Here is a 22,383-nt window from a genome sequence, read left to right as displayed (position 1 = left end):
AATAAAAAGAGTTAAAATCTTTGATCCAGTAATATCACTGTCCAAAATTTGTGTTAATAAATTATTCATAAAAAGAAAAAACACATGTATAAGAGTTTTCATTGCTATATGATTATATTAGTGAGGTATTGGAAAAACATTAAATATTCAATAATAATAGTTACATAAATTATGATAATAGAAAAAAGATAAATATCAAAGTTATATTTTAACAGAAATTTAGAAAATAAATGGAACAATAGTTCAATATATTATAAGTTAAATAGGTTATATTAGCTACCATTCAGATTAAAATATCATATATTTTAGTTTTGGATATAGTGTTCAGAAGGTATACAGATGCAAATGTAATATAACAATAAAATATAATTTTCTCCATTAAATGTGGTTTGAAAGAGAAGTTTACTGGTACCTAGGCCAGATGGGGTGTGGGAATGGGCTCTATTACACATTATGTGGGGAGTATAAACTGACATAGGCTTTTTTTGAGGGCAGTTTGGTATCATACTGAAAAATTATGTGTGTTGTAGAATCAGGTATTCCATTTCTAGGAATCTATTCTATAAAAGTACTCAAAACTGGAATACAAAAACAAAGAAACAAGCAAAACAAAAACTTCCATCAATAGAAAGATGGCTACATAAATGTCATTACATAGATACTACATACTACTCTTCAGTGGTTAAAAACCGAAGAAAATATTTCAATATTGATGTAGAAAATTATCCAAGGTATATCATCAAGAATAGAATAAAGCCATAGAATAATGCAATTCCACTCAAGTAGAAACAAAAAACAAGCTGTTTTTGCATTTGCTGAAAAACATTTTTAAAGACACACAGTGAGGGACATGTATACACAGAAAGAAAGCCTTCAATTTTAACAGTATCTAAGTCAGTAATTTTTACTTTTTTTAAAAAAAGTGTCACTCATATCTGTCAAGTGCCTAATATGAGCTCTGTTGGGGATAGAGATGAATGAGAGAAAACTCGCAGGAGAGATTGACATGTAGACAACTAATGCTAATAATATATTTGCACTACATTTATAGGTTTTCAAAACATTTTCACACATACTTCAACTAGTCAGTCTTGGAGAGGCAGTCAGCATAGTGGTTAAGTGTGAAGGAGACAGAGCTTGGTGGCCACTTTATGGCTATGTGATCTTGCATTTGCAATTTTTAAAAGTGCAAATAAATTAACAACAGCAAAATAAAAGAGCACCCAAGCATTCAAAGACATTGGCTCTTTTCTCTGATTACAAAACATTTCCAGTCCAGAGTCATTTCTTCATTCAAAAACAGTTTGCTGGTTGCCTAAAATGGGGCAGGATCTCTTCCAAGCCCTGGGGGTACAACCTTGAACCATACAGGCCTATGGACAGTCTCTCTAATCTCTTATCCGACCCTGTTCCTGATTGACCTATTCCGTATTCCTTTTTATGACTAAAGTATACGTTTTACAAATTCAAGGCTTTATAGGTAAAAATCCCTTTCATTCAAGAATCTGATACATTCAACATGGCCAAGGAGCATTTCTATTGTTTCTATGAGAATCGTGCATTTCTATTGTTTCCTCTCTAACCTCTTTTCTATATTTGGGCATCTGAATATGAAGCTCACATTTGGATGGCAATATGAATACCATGCCCAGGTTGGCAGTCATAAAGAGTGAAAACAAATGATTCTCAATGATCAATCAATGCCTAATTGCTGAGCATTAAATTAGGAGTTGGAATAGTAAGGTGATTTTTTAAATACAGCTATCTGAGCTCTATCCTTAAAGACTCTCAGGTGTATTCTGGGCAGCTGTGTTTATCAAATACTCCCCAGGTGATTCTAGCATTCTTCCAGGGCTGAGAACCACTGCTGGTCACCCTCAGCACATGGTACCCTGCAGGCACTACAGGGAACCTGTAACATCTAATTACCCAGTACAGCCAAGCAGGCTCCTCTCCTGGGTACATGTAGGCGCTTAGCTCAGATTCTTTTCCTACCATATTCCATATGATTTTGCAAATGATTCTTTTCTCAGTAGGCCTGAGAAAGCAAACTTCTAATATTTACACTACAGTGAAATTTAGTAGATAGATCAGAAGTTAGCTCTCTAGATTTCTCAAACTTATTAGCAACTTTTATTACTGACTTGCTCTGTATTTATATAATCTAACAGATGTTTATGTTCTCCCTTATATAATGACTTCTCATCTACTTCAAAGAGATTATATAAAATCACACAAAATTTTATTAGCATCTGTAAAGCATTATGCAAACTTGGTAAAATGTGTTTAAAAATGAATTGTAGATGATAATTATTATATGAACATAATTATTATTTAATGTAGAATTTTACAACATTCTATGGGTCCCCAAATATTTTCAATATTCCTTTGGATTGGGAGTTTTTATGTGCAGTATCAATTCACAGATAAACGTTGTAGAAAATAGTCACCATTGCTTAGAGACCACATTTTCTACCTTTAAAATAGCAAAAACATATCTAGGAAATATTCATAAATTAATAAAACTTTTAGAATGAAGTTTTCCTTTTAACTGAAAAGATGACTAAATTACTAAAGAAAGTGTTACAGAACATTTCTTATTGAGCATGAAAATGAATGCTTCAGGTTATGCTTACTCATTATTTTCACCTTATTTTGTGCTACTATTCCTATAAAAGTGACATCTTATCCACTAGACTTAATTTTCAATGATTAATTCAGATAAGAATGCAATAAAATATGGATTCTAATTATAAACTGCTAAAAGCTAGAATTGTTGAAACAGTCGAATAATTAAAACACACTTTTCATTCAATGCTAATTATTTTTTTATGCAAATATAGTTTATTCAATTATGGCAGTAGCACATTTAAAACCTTAAAACAGAATTTTGGCATTTCATTTAATCTGAGCAATTTATATTCCACCATGTGTGGGTGATGTGTTTAGGGCATCTCATTTAAACAGAGCTCTACTGTGCTAAAATACATGTGTGTTTGTAGTACTATTAATAAACTATGCTGCTCAACACTTACTCTATTTAGAGGATATTGGTTAAGACTACTTCACTGCTCTGTGCACAAGGAAACTTTGTACTCAGCTGGCACCCGGCTTGAAAAATTCTCTCCTATAATTCAACAATTCAACTTACCCTGGTTTTTGGGGGGGTTTTGTTCATTTGTTTTTTGAGGGAGTGGGCTACAGAAAAAATTCTGCATAAAGCTTAAAAATGTCTGGATTGATGAGATAGGTTGATCTGTATTATTATAACAAAAAGTTTTCATTATAACTTAAATTGTTTTATTTACAATACTTTAATGGGATTTAAAAGAAAAATCTTTCACAAACCCAGTTTAAATATACTAGACATGGAAAATCATAAAGCAAACATGGTTTCAGAGGCAACTATTTTACACTCTAAGATCCTAAAGAATTTAACAAGTCAGCACTAAATGTTATATTTCTTTAGGGAAGGGATATAAAAACTCTCTGTAAATGTGGGAGTATCTATTCAGTTCAGAATGAAGAGCATTTAAATTCTGGTTGAAATTTATGGCTGTGCATATATATAGCCCATGAACATTCTCTAGTAGAAGTTTGTGGTACCACAGTTAATTTTTAATACGCAAGCTCTCAAAGGAAAACAAAATTACTCCGGATAATTGGAAAAGGAAGAAATAGGAGAGCAAAGACAACCTGTTGCTAGAAGTTAGTTTGGTCTGCTAATAACAAGAAATAAAAGCAAATGAGTGATATTTAATAGAAACAAAGACATTGGGGGCAAACTAGAGGTTTCTACAATTTCCTTTAAACTGCGTAGTCAGAGTTAACCAGTAAAACATCAAAGTGCAGCCAAACTTCATTTTTGGACGGGAAATAAGAGCAGAAATAAAATGAGACTCGATGATGCCCTAGAAGGGAAGCCAGATTTCAAAAGCCGAGTTTAAAGGAACACCCCAAACAGACCATGTGATGTTGACTCATAACATGTGCAAATAACTCAGCATAGACTTGCTACCTTTCTGTCCTTTTCTAAGTTACGTATTCTAGACACATCTAAAATGTTATAAAGGAGAAGGGGGAACAGACCTCTTTTTTATCCTTGTTTCTACTGGCTTTATTTTTACCGTTTAGTTTTCTCTTAGATCTAGTTAATCGAATACGGAAGTTCCATTCAGCTATACCTCTAGGCTGGAGGTTCTCTAAGCATAGCTTAAAAATGATGATGATTTGTGCAATAACTCCAGGAATCTACCTTTTTTTTTTAATTTCAAAATTTGAAAACATGACATTTTTGTTTTTGGATAAACAAATAGTAATTTATGTTCTATTCTGTTGTTCAAGGCCAAGCCAACTCGATATCCATCAATGACATATATATGTTTTTAAAAAATTACCTCTGACTGAAGAAGATGAATTGAATGGGTATGCAGGGACACTGACAGCTTGATGACCGGAAGGGAAGCAATTGCATGTTAACTAGGGCAGAGTAATGGTAATTGAAAGAAAGAGAAGAATTGAGGGACATTTGGAAGGCTAAAGTCTACAGGATTGGTCAACGATGTCCTTCAGATGTGTCCTGGAGGACAGAGAAAGGGGCAAATGACTTTGGACCATTCCAGCTTGGCTGCTGGTAGTGATGCCACTTACTGGGACCAGGAGACAACTTTGGAGGGTTCTTTTTGTAGTGATGGTGAGAGTAGGTGAAATTATGTTCTCTCTACAAGCAAAGTATTTGGCACACTAAAGAAGTTTTATCATCACATTTTATCAAAAACCAGTTCTGCCAGCCACAAAACTTGGCGCAACTATTTTTAACTGACTTATTGGTTCTTTGGGCATATGATTCCTAAATGTTCCAGCACCTTTAGACATTTCCCGTATGAAAATGGGTCTCAACTTTCACTGTACATTATAATAACCTGGGAGTAGAACTTAAAAAGTACTTACATGAAAGTCTCATACCAAAACTTTAAAATTGGAATCTTTAGGGGTCAAATTACGGGCATTAGTATTTTTTAAATCTCTTCTAAATAATTCTAATGTAAAATACTCTGGTTCGTGCATGTGTCTGTGCCTCTCACCACTGGACAATGCCTAGAAGTGAAAGGCTATCTGGTTTTCACCCTTATACTCCAGGTAAAGCAGATACTAAGCACACGATAAATGTCATTCACTCCTACTTTTACTGCAGGATAAATTTTAGAGATTTAAGATTAGGTTTATCTTGCTCATTATCTTTTCTTATTGTCTCAAGTCTCTCTCTTTATAAGTCTAGTGGTAGCATTACTTTGGGATAAAGACAAATTAATCAAGAACAAAGAAGATTTTGCTTAGTTTTTAGTTTTAAAATGAGCATTTTTTTTTCCCTTTCTAATTTCTCCCCGCCACACTTCCACCACTGATTTATGGATGTTGCCGTTTCCCCTTAAGAACTGGATCTCTGAAGGCAGGGCATCTCCTTCCACAAGCTCCTGGCATGCACCTGGGGCCAGGCACAACCGGGGCCAGGCTCCCCTGGGGCCTGGCGCACCGCCCCCCCACCCCCGGCGCACTCAGGGGGCCTGGTGCACCTGGGGTATTGTCCACCTGGGGCACAAACCCAGGACCTTCTGTGTGTAAAGCAGATGTGCTAATAACCACTAAACAATGGAGCCACCCCTAAAATAAGCATTTTTAAGTCATAGGAGAGAAAAAAGTCTGAAAGCCAACATCATTTTAAAGAACCTGGACTATGCTGGAGTACAAGTTTTGCGGGGAAGAGTGAGGATGTAGTCTAGAAAGTTGGTTTTACATATCAAGAACAGAGCCTTGGCTTTAGAGGCTAGAGTGTATTGCAGGGACTATGGAGTAGGTGACAGTGTGAAATGATGTAAGACTAGTTTGTGAGGCCCAAGAAGAGGAAAGTAAGAGATTATAGAACTACAAAATTTGATCAGGTGCAATGCATCCTTGAGAAGAGCTCGGTACACTTCCTCTACAACATATTTATCATATATTTACACATGACCCTGAGCATCAGAGCAGAAACAACAAGGTAGTGTTTAGGCAGTTGGACCCAGGGGTACTGGCGCAATGTGAATACAATGTCCCCACAACTCGCAGTGTGGCACAGGAAAAGCAAGGCAGAATTCCTGAGTGGGGAGGTGCAGTAGTGGCCGACAGAACTGAAGAGTGTCTTGCAGTGGATAGGTGGGCATATTGGAAGACCAAAGTGAGGCCATGACTATTTTCCAGCAAACATATTGAGACAGAAACCAATTCCCAAAGCTCAAGGATGAATGAAATGGCTATGCATTGATGAAATTAGAGAGGAAAGAGGTCTGAGGACTGTAAACCAGACTCACACATGCATTCCAACCTGAGGGATTGAAAAAGGGGAAGGGTAGGATAAGTTTGAATTGCTTTAATGGTAAACAAACTGCACCTTAATAAGTAAGATTATTTTATTTTTAACTTTCCTGTGGACTTAGAAGCTTGTCAATAAAGTCAGGTTAAGCTATAGATGAATAAAGAAAATTACATCTTTATACACATGACTACATGAGATTGTATGCTTAGTCATTTGTTGAATGACTAAGTTCTGAGCCTTATACTAGGAAGAAAGTGAATGAGTGAAGCTAATAAGTGAATGCACAGGTAATGAGGAAAGTGCGGAGAGGCAAGTCTCTGGATGGTGATAGGAAAGTTAAGATAAGGGTGTGCCTTATCTTATCTACCGGGGTGCAACGTAGTGAAAGGAGAAGAGGTAGAGGTCAGGAAACACATTATAAAAAAGGAAAGTTGAGTATTTAAGGATGAGTTGATATCAGATGCTTACTGGAGAAAGGTGACACAGAAGAGAGTATTCTAGGCAAGGGAAACAATGTGTACAGGAGCAAAAGCATGGAGACCTGAGGGACATTGTCATACACAGGGCACTGAGAGAGTATCATGGTGATGAAGACGACAGGAAAGATTCAAGAAACCTTAGGGAGTAGAGTAGGCTAGGCATATGACTGAGTGAATGTGCAGCGATTTAGAGAATTTCTCAGGATGACTCCTGGTTTTAGAGTTTGAGGGCCTGATTGAATGGTGGTGCCATTTACAAGATAAGGACAATAAGAAAAAATGTTGGATGAGAGGGTGAAGTTGATGAGTTCCATTTTTAGACTTGTCGAGTTTCAAGTTCTCATGATGCACACAAGCTGAAACATCTGGGAGGCAGTCTAAAACACTGACATAGAACTCAGGCAAGAGGTCTGAATCACGCTATAAAATTGAGATATACCAGTGGGTGAGAACTTGAGAATTTGGGTGAAGATAAGTTTGCACAGGAAGAATGTAAAAAGAAGAGATAATGATCAAAAGTAGAATCCTTAAAACAAACAAACAAAAAAGCAAAAACAAAATATTGAGGAGGTGGGCAGAATGTGTGAGGAAGAATGAGAAAGAGTAGCTTGAAAGGAAGGATAAGCAGCGAGCCATCGGAGGAGTGAGGCTGAAGTAGAAGAGAATGATCAAGTGTCTCCTGCAGCACAGGAATCAAATGGATAATGATAAAGTGTCCACTGGATTTAGCGGAAGGCATTATGCCCATCGGAATAAAAGTTTCAAAGAAATAGTGGGAGTAAAATGTGGCTTGAAGACTGACTGGTAAATGAGGAAGTGTAGACTGTTTTTTTAAAGCAGCATGACTGAACAATGAGAGAGGGGGTGATAAGTTATAAATAGCAAGGGAGTAGGACAAAGCTGTAAAACTAACCAAACAAGTTAACAAGGAAACAACATGCAGAACTCGCCACAGAAATTCCCACTCTGGTAATTCTCCACCAGTAGCTGATTCAAGCATACATTTCTAAAAGAGTTAATTCTAGATGCCAAACTTTAAGAATACAGACTTTTTCATTATCATTCATATTCTGTAGTTATGGCTTTGTTGTAATATATTTAGATGTGATGTATTATTTAACTTCTATAATACATCATATCTTTAAAAATGGTGGGAAAACAATGATGTATAAATTCACCAACATTAAAATATATGGTTCAAAAGCATTTTCCAATGACATAGTAAATTCCAAATTACTGAGATCTAGCCATGTTCCATATTATTTTCTGAAAACACACTAAATATAAGACAACTTATCCAAATCATCCTCTAAAATGATTTTCTTAACCTTTGGAGTGATTAAATGGATAATTTTATAATCCTGTGCTTAAATTGAGGAGGTTACATTGTCACACCTAGGAAATATTTACTGTAGTCTAAAATCCTATTACAATAAATGTTTTTAAAGTACGTGGCATATACTAATAATAATGATGGTTTATCAAAAAGCTAACTTCCCTCAAACAATCAAGATATAGGATTTAGTTTATATCCATTACTTTAGTGTTGGCCAGCTGGCTTTCAATGAGAGAAAGATTTAGACATCTAAACTATCTTTTTCATATTTGGGTAATGAAACAAACTTGAAGAAATTGCACTTTTTTTTTGTGCTCTATAGTGCAGAAGGTGGTGACTAAATAATTAACTCAATATTAAAATGTTACGGTAGAGAAAATTTTGGTTCCATACCTTTTTTTGTTTACTGTGACACACCCCAAAAGAAAGTCCCCAAGGTAACTGCCAAATCTTATCATCATTTAGTAACTTTTGGCGACATACCAACTGGTTAAAGGTTGGTAACATAAACAGAGCTCATGTGGGTATGTGTTCCACTGTACTCAGGAATCCAGGGCTTGATTCCTAACGGGGTATCCTTTTGGAGTACAGGAAACTTCCACAGAAGAAGAGATAATCAAACTCAGGCATCTCTGCAACAAAATCATTCCGATGTCTCTAACCAGGCAGGAGAGCAAGTGACAACTTGAAAGTTATTAAGGATAATTAACTATAGAAAATAAAGATATTTTACTATTAAACAGATGAATGTCCTTGAATCTTATAATAGAGACCATCTATTATTTATGAGTCTGGATTTGTGGGTCATATTCTCACAGGTAAACATTACGTATGGGAAGATAGTAAGTGTTACTAGAACAATAATCTGTCTACCATAGCACCCACCTATTAGCCCATTGTGGAAACTCAATACTTGTTCAACAAAATAATAAATGATTTCATTAATACTATTATTTTCAGTAAATGCTAAGCTAGAGTAAACATAATCCATTCTGAATTCCAAAATTTTTGAAACTGTTGCAAGATATTTCATTATAGAGCCATACCATCTTATACATTATGAAGTTCAATTAGTGTAGTAAAAAGGACGTGACCTAGGAGTAAAAAAAAAAACAATTTCTATCCCAGATCACCACTCCACTTGTATTAATGCAAATGACTTGTTCTCACCTTCTAAGGCTTTTTCTCCTCTTGTGAAACTGGGATGATAATTGCTGTTTCCAGTTGTGACTATGTATCAGATGAGACTGAATCATAGCCAGCTAAGGTCAGAAATGTCATTAGAAACCAGAGTCAAGATGAAAAAAATAAATAAATCAGGAAGTTAAGGCCTGGAGAGGTTAACGACTTGCTCAAGATCAAAGAGTGGGTATTTGGAGAGCCGAACTGAACACTATTCAGGATAAAGAAGCTATTACATTTGTAGAGCAATTATATTACTCATAAAAAGTTTTTTTGTTGTTGTTTTTTTTTTTTAGAAAAATATTTTCAAGTAATGGCAGATGGCAGTGATTAATTATATTAATTATGTTATCACTGGGAAGTATCTCTCATTTAGGGGCCCTAGAGATCATCTAATCAAACACCTGATTTTAACGGATAAGAATCTGAGATTATAGTAAACTTGGATGCAAACTGAGGTCCCCTTTCTCTATGAAAAATACCATCTTATAAGTAAAAGTACTTTACAAAGGGATAAAGGGCTTTAAAGTGTAAGTGGTTAAGATGAAATTTGAGATAGGCAATTAATTATTGTGTATAGGCTTTGCGAGACTCTGAATGTTGTAAGTGTTTTTGGAACTATGGGGCTTGATGACACATGTGGTTATTTACTTACAGTGATGGCTGCAGGGGAACGAAGGGGTGGAAAAGCATTTGTTTTCTGCCTTGATCTGAGGGTCAGAACTTAAATTTGGTTAGGGGAACAGGTTAACATTTAAAGTTGAAAAGGACTTTTTCATGAAATTTATTGTGAGATTCAGGGCAAGAGTACTGTCATTTTGGTTGCAGATGTCTAAGTGTGACACTGTCAATTGTACTTTGGGCATTATGATCTGCACATAAGCTAGTGTGATCCAAGAAAGCAGCTGGATTATATATTAATGGTAATAAAATAGTATGTGTACCCTTATTTAGGGAAATCAATAAAGTTTACAGCTTGGGGTCATTTTCCAAACCATTAATAACACATTTAATCTTTGTGCTGTTGCTAAATTAATATTGCTTAAACAGAACTTTGAAGCTTCATTTTCAAAATCTTTAGTGTCCCTTTTCTATGCATATGGAATGAACTCTTCTCACTTCTGTCTGATGCTTTCCCCAAAAATACTTCTCAAAAGAGAGGCAATAAAACAAATGCTCTGGTGGGAATCAGACATACTGTACCGAGTGTCTAATCCTGGCTTCACCATTGGTGACCGTGCAACCCTGAGTAAGTCCCACAGCCACTTCAAGCCTCATGCTAACTGAAGCAATACAGGTCAAATCAAGTGTCCGTATAACACTAGACCCAGAAATGTTAGGGATGGCGAGTAGAATGCTGATGTATGGGATGTAATGAGAATGATGATCGTGAGAAAAAAGGAGAAGGCCATCATAAACGTGCTCTCCACTTTCTTGCCTTCTCTGCAATTGCACATGGGTTTTCAGTGGTAGAAAATGCCTTTTATTTCTACTTTTAAAACCTTACAAAGTTGTAAAGACACAACTTAAATTCAACCTACTAGAGTTTTGCAATAATACTTCCTTGTCACAATAATAATTTAGTTTACTTGACATTAGAGAGGCCTCTTTCTTTTCCTGTAATAAAACATAAGTCAGATATAATACATTGTTGTTTATCCTGTTAAGATAATACTTGATATTTCTACCTGTGCTTGTTCTTCTAATAACCCTAAGATAATTAAAAAGAGCGAAATAGTATGTTGTGTGTGTGTATTGCTCAAAACTCTTCAGGCAGGCTGAACATGGACTTATACTGTGTTCATTTGAAATTCTAGAACCTTTGCTTTCTCGAGAAATCAATTTTCCCCTCAAACAATGTTTTCCCACACACCATTAAAAACAAAAATAATTAGAGGAAGCTCTGTTCACAGAGAAGGGGAAATATATTAAAAATTATTCAAGTTCTGTGCTATAGTAGAAAGAACTAAATCGCTATTCCATTCTAAATATATCGAAAGAAAATAAAAATTTTGAAGGCCCTCTTTATATGTCATTTAAATACTAGCCAATTACTCACATGATATGATTGCATCTCACATAAACATGACCTCTTACCAGTGTGTAGAAAAAGTGATTATCTTTCATGACATATACATCATATTTGATCTAAAGACAATCTACTTTCCTTTACATAGCTACATGTGTCTATAAAACTTACAGTGCCAAGGTCAATGATGAAGCAGTCACCCTTGTTGAAACTGTCCCAGCTGAGGGGAACTTCCGTGGCCCTGACCACTCTCCGGCCTTTGACATGCAGGAGTCTCTGGGCGGTCAAGTCATTTGTGAGAACATGATTTAGTCCAGATGCCACACCTCCAGCCTGATCGGTGGGAGAAAAACAGAAAACAAAACAAATGAGACTTCAAACTAGACACAGCCATGTATAAAACCAGATATTAGTGCCAAAACTGCCTGTCAAGCCAAGATAAAATAGCCACCTCAAAGCATGTGAAAAATTTAAAATGAGAATTTTTTGGCTAATCAACAATTTTTTAAAAAAATGTTTAGGCTCTTTGTCCTTCCAATTTCAACCATTCAGTTTAATATTGCAAATATTTACTGAGAAACTTCAGTTGTATAAAACGTGATATATAAACAAAAAGAAGCTGTAACTCTTGTCTTTTGGGAACTAATTATTCTCAAGTCATGGAGTGAGAAGGCAGACAAAGATTTTAAGAAAGAAGACAACGGGAGGCTGAAGGAGAGTCCGAGGTAACAAGTCAGAGGTAACAGATGAGGAGTGCCCAGAGAATGAGGCACCCAAAGTGCCCACTGTCACAGTGTCAGACAGAGAAGGGAAGTTAACAGTGAGCCACGTATGGGCTGCTACTATTTATGGTCCTTGCTTTCACAATAAAAAAAAAAATCACCTCTCTTATTTACTTTTTGGTAAAAAGTTTACTAAATATGCCAGGTCTGGGTGTTCATAATTTAAATTAAGAGAGATACAGTATCTTGGTTGCACATCTCCAACCAAAAACAAAACAAAACACCCAAAACAAAAATACAACCTCTTTAAGAAATGATGAAGGAAAATTATTAACTGTATCAAGTACAGTACTTCTTCTTGAATTATTTAAAGTCAACTTTTATCTTTTTTTCCTAATTAAATCTAGGAACAATAATCTTTACTTATTTCCACAATTACTTATGAGGTAATGTGCATAATAAAGATGCAGTATAAACAAATCTTAGTTATTTATTGATCAAAGGTCTCCTATAATATGGTAAGAAAAATCATCAGTATAAAAAACCTATAAAATAATTCAACTTTCAAATTTATTACATAAGCATATACGGTGAATCTAAAAAAGGAGGTTAAGATGCATATGTAATCATTAGCACATTCTTTATATTTCCATTAACTTAAAATTTTCCCCATTCTCCAGGAAAAGGCCCTCATGAATAGTTTTTGACTAGGTTTGAATAGGTTTTGTTAGTATGAGCTAAATGTTGACCTCTGGATAATTATAACCACAAAATTTCAGAAATATATAATTCCCCAGTCCACAATTTTACAAAGATTGCCATATTTCTCCACTGAACGAAGTATTATATAATAAAAATAAATACAAGTCTTCATCTGTATACTACTGTTGTTCTTGGTCATTTCAGTTTTTTTTCAATAAGTATATTGTAATCTAATGAAAAAAAAGTATAGGAACACTGTAATCTGAAAAAGTTCTAAAATACAGAATAGACTTAGACTGAGAATACATATACAACATTTAGGCTAATTCATATGGTGAAACATCAGGGTGGTATATAGTCTATACACATTTAACAATATTTTAAAAACTAATTTTGTCTTTAATATTTGATGCCAAAAATGCACGCATGCATGCACACGAACACACACACAAACATTAAGTTTCATACACGTCTGTATCAAACAGTAAGTAATTCTGTGAATATCATTTGAATCAACTCTAGAAACTCTCTGCCTCTACCTAGTCTACAGAATGAAAACAGGGTGGATGTTTTCATTCAACAACAAGGTCCTCTAAATTAGTGGCACCATAAGTACAGTTTTGCGGGCCAAAAGATGTCTGATTGTTGCTATTTACAATCATGGCTTAAGGCTGGGTCTTCTTGACCTTGGGAAAGGTGTGATTAACCAGAGATTTAATATAAGGGAGCAGTGTAAGTAACAGTCCTCTATAACCTTTTCCTAAAATACCTCACAGAGAAAAATCTGAAGTCAATGGAATGACGTGAGAAGATGATCTTAATGTCTCCTAGCTGAATCTTTACATTACATATGACAACTAAATATGCTTGTTGCTGACTTGGTAACAGTAGGCTTTTGCCCATTCCAAGTAGACATAAAAAATTTGTCCTGACTATTGAACCATTTATCTATGTTGAGAGCATTGTAGTATAATAATTACCAGCTTAGGCACTGGAGTCAGATGGTCACGCAGACACATACCAGCTATTAGGCCTTGTCAAGTTACAGTCTCTCTAAGCTTCTGTTTACTTATTTTAATAGCATGATGATAGAAACTGCACCACAGGGTTGTTGTTTGGATTAGAAGAAATACTATACATGAACTGCTTAGCACATCCTTATAAAGATGAAATTAAGTATAACATAATAGTCTTTGCTATTCTGGGTGGTTATTTCTGCTTCTACATTTCCTATCAAGTATTGTTGTAACTGTATACACTGTTTGCTCAATGTCACTAATAATAAGATAGAGAACTGATTTTTTTGCCGATAAATTTAACCTCCATTTGCAAACATCCTCTTTCTAAAAGATGCTGATTTGTGTTAGTTTTAATGTTGATAATTAGAAAATAATTATCTACTAATTATAAAATTACTTTATCATATCCATTTTTAAATATGTATCCCAAAGTTTGATTTCAGAAGTCCTGTGAACCAGGATTAATAGTAATGTAAATTCCTACTGATTTTGTATGTACTATGTAGGTATTTTATTATCTCATTTATTCCTCAATCCTTATACCCACTGTGTATTCGAGAAAAAGGCACAAAATTTATATACTTGCCCTGAGGGAAACAAGTCATATGTGACAAAAATGGGTTTATAATGATCATTTTAGTAACTAGCTTATTAGAAACGTTGAGTTCATTGACATAAAGGAGGTTTCAGGATCATTTTACATAAATTGTAGGAATGCATGTGAATTAAATAAAATGAGAGCTAATAATTTCATATTTAGGGCAGTTGATAGTCTAGAGTGAAAAAACGATTTCAAGAGAGAGAGGAGAACATATAAATGTTTTGTCCTGACCTCAATGGCATCACAAAATATTCAACTAATTCTCTGATCAGGTAAGAGTAGAAATAAACCCTGGCATTGTAGTAGGCACATTTCATATATACTCAGAACTCTAGTTCAGCTCTGGGGTCTTAGGTCTTCACTAGACTAATATTCTTGAGGGGTGAAGTAGTGAGGTCTGCAGAACATCTACTGGAGCAAGTTTGATTTTGAAAAGTATTGTTTCTAGAATGTTTGTCCAGGAAGGGTATTCCTCACACTTCATCTGAACCCTCATGGGGCAGGCGGGATTGTGAAGGATATAAAGGGTCACTAGGAGATTTTCAGAATAAAGTCATCTTTTACTGAAAATGCATTACAGGACTAGAACTATTTAACTATTTGTTTTTGTTTTCTGACATAAGCCATTTGATGATTAGTTTCAAACCAATACATATAAACAGTGTGTATATGTGTGTGTGTGCGCCAATGTATTAGCATTTAAATTTGTGAGATTCGACCATACATGTCTTCAATTCATTTGTATTGTTTCCAAGATTAAATCGTACTATATGGGGAATATGTGTATAGTTCTTTGTATTAACTGTAGTTATAATTGTTATAAATGCTATATTAAGATATTCCAGAATAATTGAGATTCTCAAGTCATGGTTACTTGTAGCAAATTCAGAGATTCTCTAGAATAGCAAAACAAAAACTACTGATTCTCAATTTACCAATATTGAAGTAACTTAATTTTAATAATTCTTTGGGAAAATACAACTGAAAGCTCTTAACTTTATTAAAAATTAACTATTAAATGAAATCAAGAATAGTTCACATATTGCCCTATACATTCCATAAACATTTGTTGAGTACCTATACTCAAAACAGGTACTGTAAACAAAACAGATTAAAACAAAAACAAAAACAAAAACTCTGCCCTTAAAGTACTTTTGTTCTATGAAGACATGAGGTATGGATGGATAGGAAGAGAAAGAAGATCATAACAGAAATCGTTTGCGAGAACCACTTACCTTGTATTTTAGACCTCCTTTGAAATAGCCAACAAAATCAGTAGACTCACAGCCTTGAAGTTCTCTATTCTGCACTGGCTTGCCACCCAAATAGTCGTCCATCTGAACAGTAAAGATGGCAGCTGCTGTGCTTTCATCCTGAGTACACTCCTTTCCTGAAACAGAAAATGACAGAGCCTCATTTATCAAGCAAGGAAAAGGATTAAGGTCGAGTTTCTGATATAAAAAATTTCAGAAATTTTCTTTGAATTATATATCAACACAACAAATCATCAACAGAATAATCTTTTAGCAGAAATGGTGAAATATAAAATATTATTTTTACACTAACAGAATTATTTTGTTCATGCTTTCCAATTCTTAAAAAGAAATACCATTGTCATAATATTCTCAGGAAGATACAATGATATATTCTAGTAAGATTCAGATTCATTTGGTAGTCAATAAGATCAGGCTATAAAAACATTTTACAATTGTTTTAGTCTTTATTAGCATTAATCTGTAAGCATCAAATATGATACTATTTGTGAGAAATATGTACATCATAAGCAATAGCTAAACAACTTCTGAAAAGCAAATGGTTTTTAGAATGAGAAATGTATGGAACTTGACCTTACCCTAATTTTGAGTTCCAGTGACCCACTTCACTACTTCACTAGGGATAATGTTCTCCGAAGGAAATAAGAAAGTAATGCAACCAGCATGCTAACATCTATTGAATGTCAATGTATGTAGTACTATCCCAGAAATTTAAGACACAAGTGACATTCAATTTTCACAATTCTAACACAGATCACATCCAGACAACCTCACTGAGGTTGAAATACTAATTCTGAAGAAACAACATTTTTAGTGTATGTGAAAATCAGATCCAGGACCATCCTGAGGGGACTTCAAATAAGACACTTCAAAACTCTTAATACATCTGAACTGTGTAAAAATCATAAATGATTCTAGAAATAAAAATAGCAAACATTTACACTTTATAGTACCCTCGCTATGGGCCAGAACCTGTGCTAGTGTTTTATCTGAATGACCTCATTTAATTTTCAAGCAACTCCTTGCAGCAGAAACTATTTCCTACTATGCTACGACAAAGGAAATGGATGCTTAGAGAAGCTGAATAACTTCTCTGGGGTCATAAAGTTGACCTTTGGAAGACTGTGACTCAGCCAGGTTTCTATGACTCTGAAGCGCAGGCTCTTAGAAACTACAATACTACAATTATATATGTATGTATGTATGTATACACACACACACACACACACACACACACACACTTGGATTCTCAGCTGTAAAATTTTGTGGTCATAGGCATATGTTATTTTCCTCCATGGATAACTGATGCATAAAAGTTTAGAAGCTGTAGCAGTACCATAGTTCACCTGAAAACCCAGTTCAGAATATTCACCAAAGGTGAAGAAAGGACATCAGTCAGCTATACTGAAGAAAGAAATGGACTTCTTTAAAAATCCGCCCTCACTTTCAAAGGGGGACCCGGGTATCAAATATATTCTCAGTAGCTACAAGAGGATTTGACATGATATAAATTTTGTAAACTTACTGTGGTCAAAGAAAATTATGTCACACACACAAAAAAAACACAGATATAATTTTGCAGTCCAAAATAACTTTAGTGTCATTCTTCTGCCCATTCTTCCATCCATAAAGGCATAGATGTAGATTATACAGAGATGCTTTAAAAGGGAAACTTAAATCAAGGTTAATATCAAAGGTATTAGGGATGATGTATTTGGCATAAACATTCTTGAGTACAAGTTGAAACCCGAATCTCTTCAGGTAGATATAAACGAACAGGCATGCAATTAATGAATTAATTTAAATTAGAAGTAAGTTAAATTATGTTTGTTGATGTTTATGTACTGTGCTACATTAGGGAATACCAATATGACTAAATTGGTCCTTGTTCTAAAGAAGGAGTCCTCAACCCCAGGGCTGTGGACCGGTACATGTCCATGGGCGTTAGGAACTGGGCCACTCAGGCAGGAGAGGGAGTGAAGCTTCATCTGTATTTGCAGCTGCTCCCCAGCACTAGCATCACCTCCTCCGCTTCACCTTAGATCATCAGGCATTAGATTCTTATAGGAGCACTGGTTCCTGGTGCCAAAAAGGGGACCGCTGCTCTAAAGAGACTAAAAGGTTTTAATGAAGCCAATATCAGCCTTTGAATGTCAAAACTAGAATCAAATTCAGCTGTATCATGATAAAATTTTAGCACATGCTCAGAAATTTTCTGTATGAACTCTGCTTCACTTATTTTCACTATGCTAATTTTACTGATGTCTTTCATGATATGTTGTTTTGTGTTGTGTTATTTTATGTTACATTATTTAATATTTGTATATATGCTGTAAATTTCCTAAAATTGTTTTGGGGATGTGGTGTTTTATATACAAAACATAGATTGAAAGGGAGATTTGATAACTAGGTTAATCAAGCATCCATTCATGATAAAAACTTTTGCCAAGATAGGAATACAGGGGAACATCCTCAATTTGTTCATCTACAAAAACATACAGCTAACATAATCCTTAATGGTGAAACACTGAATGCTTTCTTACTAAAATCAGGAACAAGGCAAGGATGTCTACTCTTACTATTAATCAACATCATAAAGGAATTTCTAACCACTGCAATAAGAAAAAAGAACATACAGATTGAAAAGAGAATAAAAATGTTTCTATTGTTTCTATTTGGAGATGACAGAATCATCTACATAGAAAATCCTAAGGAATCTATAAAATAAAAAATAAAAAAAAAAGTTTCCCAGAATAAGTGTATTCAGCAAGATAGTAGGGTAAAGATGAGTCAATAACAAAAGGCAGTCTCATTTTTATATAGAAACAGTGAACATTCAGAAATTGAAGTTAAAAGCACAATACCATTTATGATCACCCCCCAAAACTGAAATACTAAGGTATATACTTAACGAAACAGGTAGACGATTAAAAATTACAAGTCCTGATGAAAAGAATCAAAGACCTTAATAAATTTACAGATATAGTTTTCATGGATTGTAAGACTCAATACAATAAACATGTCAATTTTCCCCAAAAAACAATCTACAGGCTTAATGCTATTCCTATCAAAATCACAGCAAGGTTTATTATAGATTATACAAGTTTATTATAAAATTTATCTGAAAAGGCACAGGGCCTAGAATAGGTAAAACAATCTTGACCAAAAAAAAAAAAAAGTTAGGAAGAATAACTGTTATTTGATATTAATATTCAGTATACAGCTATAGTAATTAAGAGTCTACCACAGAGAAGTTATACCATAAATGTTTGTTGTTTTCAAACATATTTTTGTAAAGTTTAAAAATGACAAGGAGAAATGGTGAGGGTGGGATTTTTTTGTAGCATAGGTCTGGGATGTGACAGAGAGTAGATTTATCATCCAGTCCTGACCATAGACACGATGCTATAAGTACCCAGAAAGAGAGGGTGGATGCATTTAAACCGCTAGGTACAAAGCTGATATTTTGTTGTTGTCTGTTTGTTTTTAGGAAGGACCAATACAAATTCTTACTTTGTAAATAAAAAGAAAAATAGTAAAATGAAATAATCTGAGATATGCAAGGGTATTATGGAAAGACACTGAGGGAGAGACCAGGAAAGATGACTCTCTCTACTCTCCTATTTTATGTACCACTTCTTCCTTTTCCCCTTTCTTCCTCATACTAGGCTTATTTCTTCATTTCTACCCTATGTGCCTTTTTCATCCCAGTTTGATTTTAACTTCTCTTTTTCACACCTTCCTCCCAATTGATATTTTTTTAGTCAAACTTACTTTTTCCTTGAACTTTCAGCTCTCCCTCTTAAAACTCTCTCAATCTGTCTGATTAATCCTCATGAATTCATCTGAATTTAGATCTTTAAGTAGAATATTTTAGATGCAATCCAGCGTGCTTCAGGGAACAGAAGTAGGAAGAGCTGCTGAACAATTCCATCTAAAAGCCTGTTGACTATTTTAGTCTAAACTTTTCCATGTTCCCCATGATTTTCTCTTAACACAAAATGGTTCCCAATTATCCTCATTTTCCTTTTTATGCAGGTATCTCTGATTACCCTAACCACAGCCACTGAGTGTCTCTTTCACAGTGCTTATCATATTTTACCTGTGTTGCATCATGTTTTGCTTTATTGTACCTTTGAGATTATAAACTTTCAGAAAGGTTCATAAATTATTCATATGTAAAAATGCCTTATAAAATTCTGGGCACACTGAATAATCGCTGAAGAAATTAACTTATTAATTAACACACTATTAACTTTAGTTTTAGCAGATCTTTAAGACAATGTTTCTGCCCAAAGCATTTTCTATTACATTTTTTTAAATTAGTGAGCACTAAATGAATAATTAAGAGTTAATTATGAGTCTCTGTAAACCCTAAAAAACATAGTGCTTAAATACCTTATTTGAATGAGAATGAAACTATTGAGTTCAAAAACTGTTGAAAGCTCTTGCAATCTTCTGACAAAGTCAAACTCAGCTGTTGTCTACAGCAAGATATGAAGTTCTTTCACATTTCAAGTCACCAAAATGAAAAATGTAACATTTCAGAGACTTTTATTCATTCCGGATCCAAGTTTTGGATAGAAAGACCAAGGTGAGGACATTATTATTATATCTGGCATCGTTCATTCATGAACAGGGTTATATATTATGGTTTCAGTGTTTTCAGGTATAAAATATAAATAGATCACTATACTAGGAATAGTGAATCACGTTACAATGGGAAACCAAAGTGAGTTTGGAACTCAGCTTCAACATCTTCAAGCAAGCACAACATTTTAATATCAAAAGCTGTAATGAAAACAGTCTTGCCTTCCTCTATATATTTGCCATTTGAAGTGTCTGCTCTAAGTGCTGACTAATATTGAGAACGTCACATCTCAATATTTCCTACTGTTTTCTTTCTTAAAATCTTCCAATGTTAGAAATAAAAATGATGGCTTTCACAGTCTTTAAAACATGTGAATGTGGTTTTGTGTGTTTTTTTCCCATATGCTCAGGAGTAAAACTAAAAATAACAAACACAAGTCCAGGGGAGGCAAGACAGATTTCAAAGAAGGCAATGAGGCTCAGATAATCAGAACGTTGTTAGATGGGGTGTGCCCACTGGCTCAGGATCCCACAGGGAGAGGTTGGACATTCAGGATGTTTACGAGTAAAAGTAGAAGGTGAAAAAAGTAGAACACACAAGGCCCAGTGTCCTGACAGCCTGGCCCGAGTGCAGCCCAAAATAATTACTGCTGAAAGAGCCATTTTGCTCAAACAACTACATAATAAGTTTAAAAATAATTACAATAAATCGGCTCATTTAAAACTATTAAATTATTTGTTTATTTATTCCATCCAAGGTGGCCAGCACCCTAATAAAGAGGAATTTGTTAGTCACACCTGCAAGAAGCGCGGTGCAAGAGGGATCCTGATTTAAAGCAGGCCAAAAAAAAAAAAAGAATTAACTAGAACACCAAACAACTCGCCAGCTGCAGCGGATTCCCACAGACTTGTCTGACTTCATCTTCTCCCTGACAGGGAAACCAGGACTGAACTTGTCGGCAGGTGAGAGGAACTTGGCCAGCGCCCGGTGCAACGAGCAGCGGCCATGGAAGAGAGTGAGGTTTGGAGGTGGAAGGTGAAAGGGGGAGGAACCAGCTCCAAAACCCAGGAGATAGACACGACAAAGGTCAAAGTAGTGGGATAAGACTGCTGAGCCCCGCGTTTGCAGGAGTGGGCTCTGGTGGGGAGATGTTGGCCAGCCCCGCGGGGGCGCGACTGCTGCGACAGGTCTCCAGGTCAGTTCCGTTTGCACCTCCCTTCCCCAAACTGACAAATCGGTTTCTCCTCCCCGGCTGTGGCCTCCCCTCTTCCCGAACTGGGTGCGACGGGGTCCGGCCGTCTGCGGCCCTTACCCAGCCAGAAGTGCAGACGGTAGGTGAAACCTCGGCTCGCCTTTGCCGTGTGCAGCACCAGGTAGGCATCCCCGACGTAGAAGTCGCCGTAAACGCTCTCTGGCACTGGCACCAGCTCCAGCTTCTCGATCCTCCAAACCTGCAGCCCGGCTTGCTTGCCCGCCCGGGCGAACTCTTCGTGGTACAGCTCCTGCGCCATGGCTCCGGCACGCGATGCTCGGCAGAGAGGGTTTGGGACCTTGTCCACCCAGGAATTGGTCTGAACCAAGAACGTCCCGAGGAACCTTTCTCGCCTCAGCTTTATAGCATTCGCCTTGCGGAGAGGCGGGGCCCGAAACGGGAGGGACTAAGTGCCCAGGCAGTTGTTCCCTGTAAGGAACCCAACCCTTCCCAGCGGGAGCGCAGAGCCCGGTATCAAACTCCTACGCCCTTCCCGGGAATAAGAGGGGAATCCGAGCCTCTAAAAACTGAGATCCGGAGGGAGTTAATAGAAACTTCTAGAAATGCCTCCTCCAGGGAAGGACGTTTTCTCTGGCAACTGATGGAAGAGATTAACAATAAAAACTGGTTGGCGCATCGTTTTCAGAAAACTGGCTATTTAGATAATAATCATCCTAATCATCAACGCCATCATTTCATTGGCCAGTCTCTCCATTCTTGGGCAGAAGTTTCTCTCTGCTTTGATCTTCCCCGTTTGAATAAGTCTTGAAAAACAGCATGTCAGGTTTCTTGGAAGGATAAAACCTGGAAGGCTGGCGGTTTCATCCGCGGAAGAGAGCTCTGT

The 22,383-nt window shown here is 35.8% G+C and overlaps 1 protein-coding gene across 1 annotated transcript in view; it reads right to left on the bottom strand.

Moving 5' to 3' along the window:
- SCIN (scinderin) overlaps nucleotides 1–22,002 on the bottom strand; it is a 68,637-nt gene extending 46,635 nt beyond the window's left edge. The window contains exons 1-3 of the mRNA XM_006911952.3: nucleotides 21,600–22,002; nucleotides 15,658–15,812; nucleotides 11,550–11,711 (exon numbers count right to left, since the gene is read on the bottom strand). Of these exons, the coding sequence (XP_006912014.1) occupies nucleotides 11,550–11,711; nucleotides 15,658–15,812; nucleotides 21,600–21,798 (516 nt within the window). The 5' untranslated portion in view covers nucleotides 21,799–22,002. The remainder of the gene's footprint in view (nucleotides 1–11,549; nucleotides 11,712–15,657; nucleotides 15,813–21,599) is intronic.
- Between the last annotated feature and the right edge of the window lie 381 nt (nucleotides 22,003–22,383).

This window comes from Pteropus alecto, unplaced genomic scaffold (genome assembly GCF_000325575.1).
Source record: "Pteropus alecto unplaced genomic scaffold, ASM32557v1 scaffold21, whole genome shotgun sequence".
Classification (NCBI taxonomy): Eukaryota; Metazoa; Chordata; class Mammalia; order Chiroptera; family Pteropodidae; genus Pteropus; species Pteropus alecto.
The sequence above is the reverse complement of the archived record's forward strand: the minus strand, read 5'-3'. Positions and strand labels throughout refer to the sequence as shown.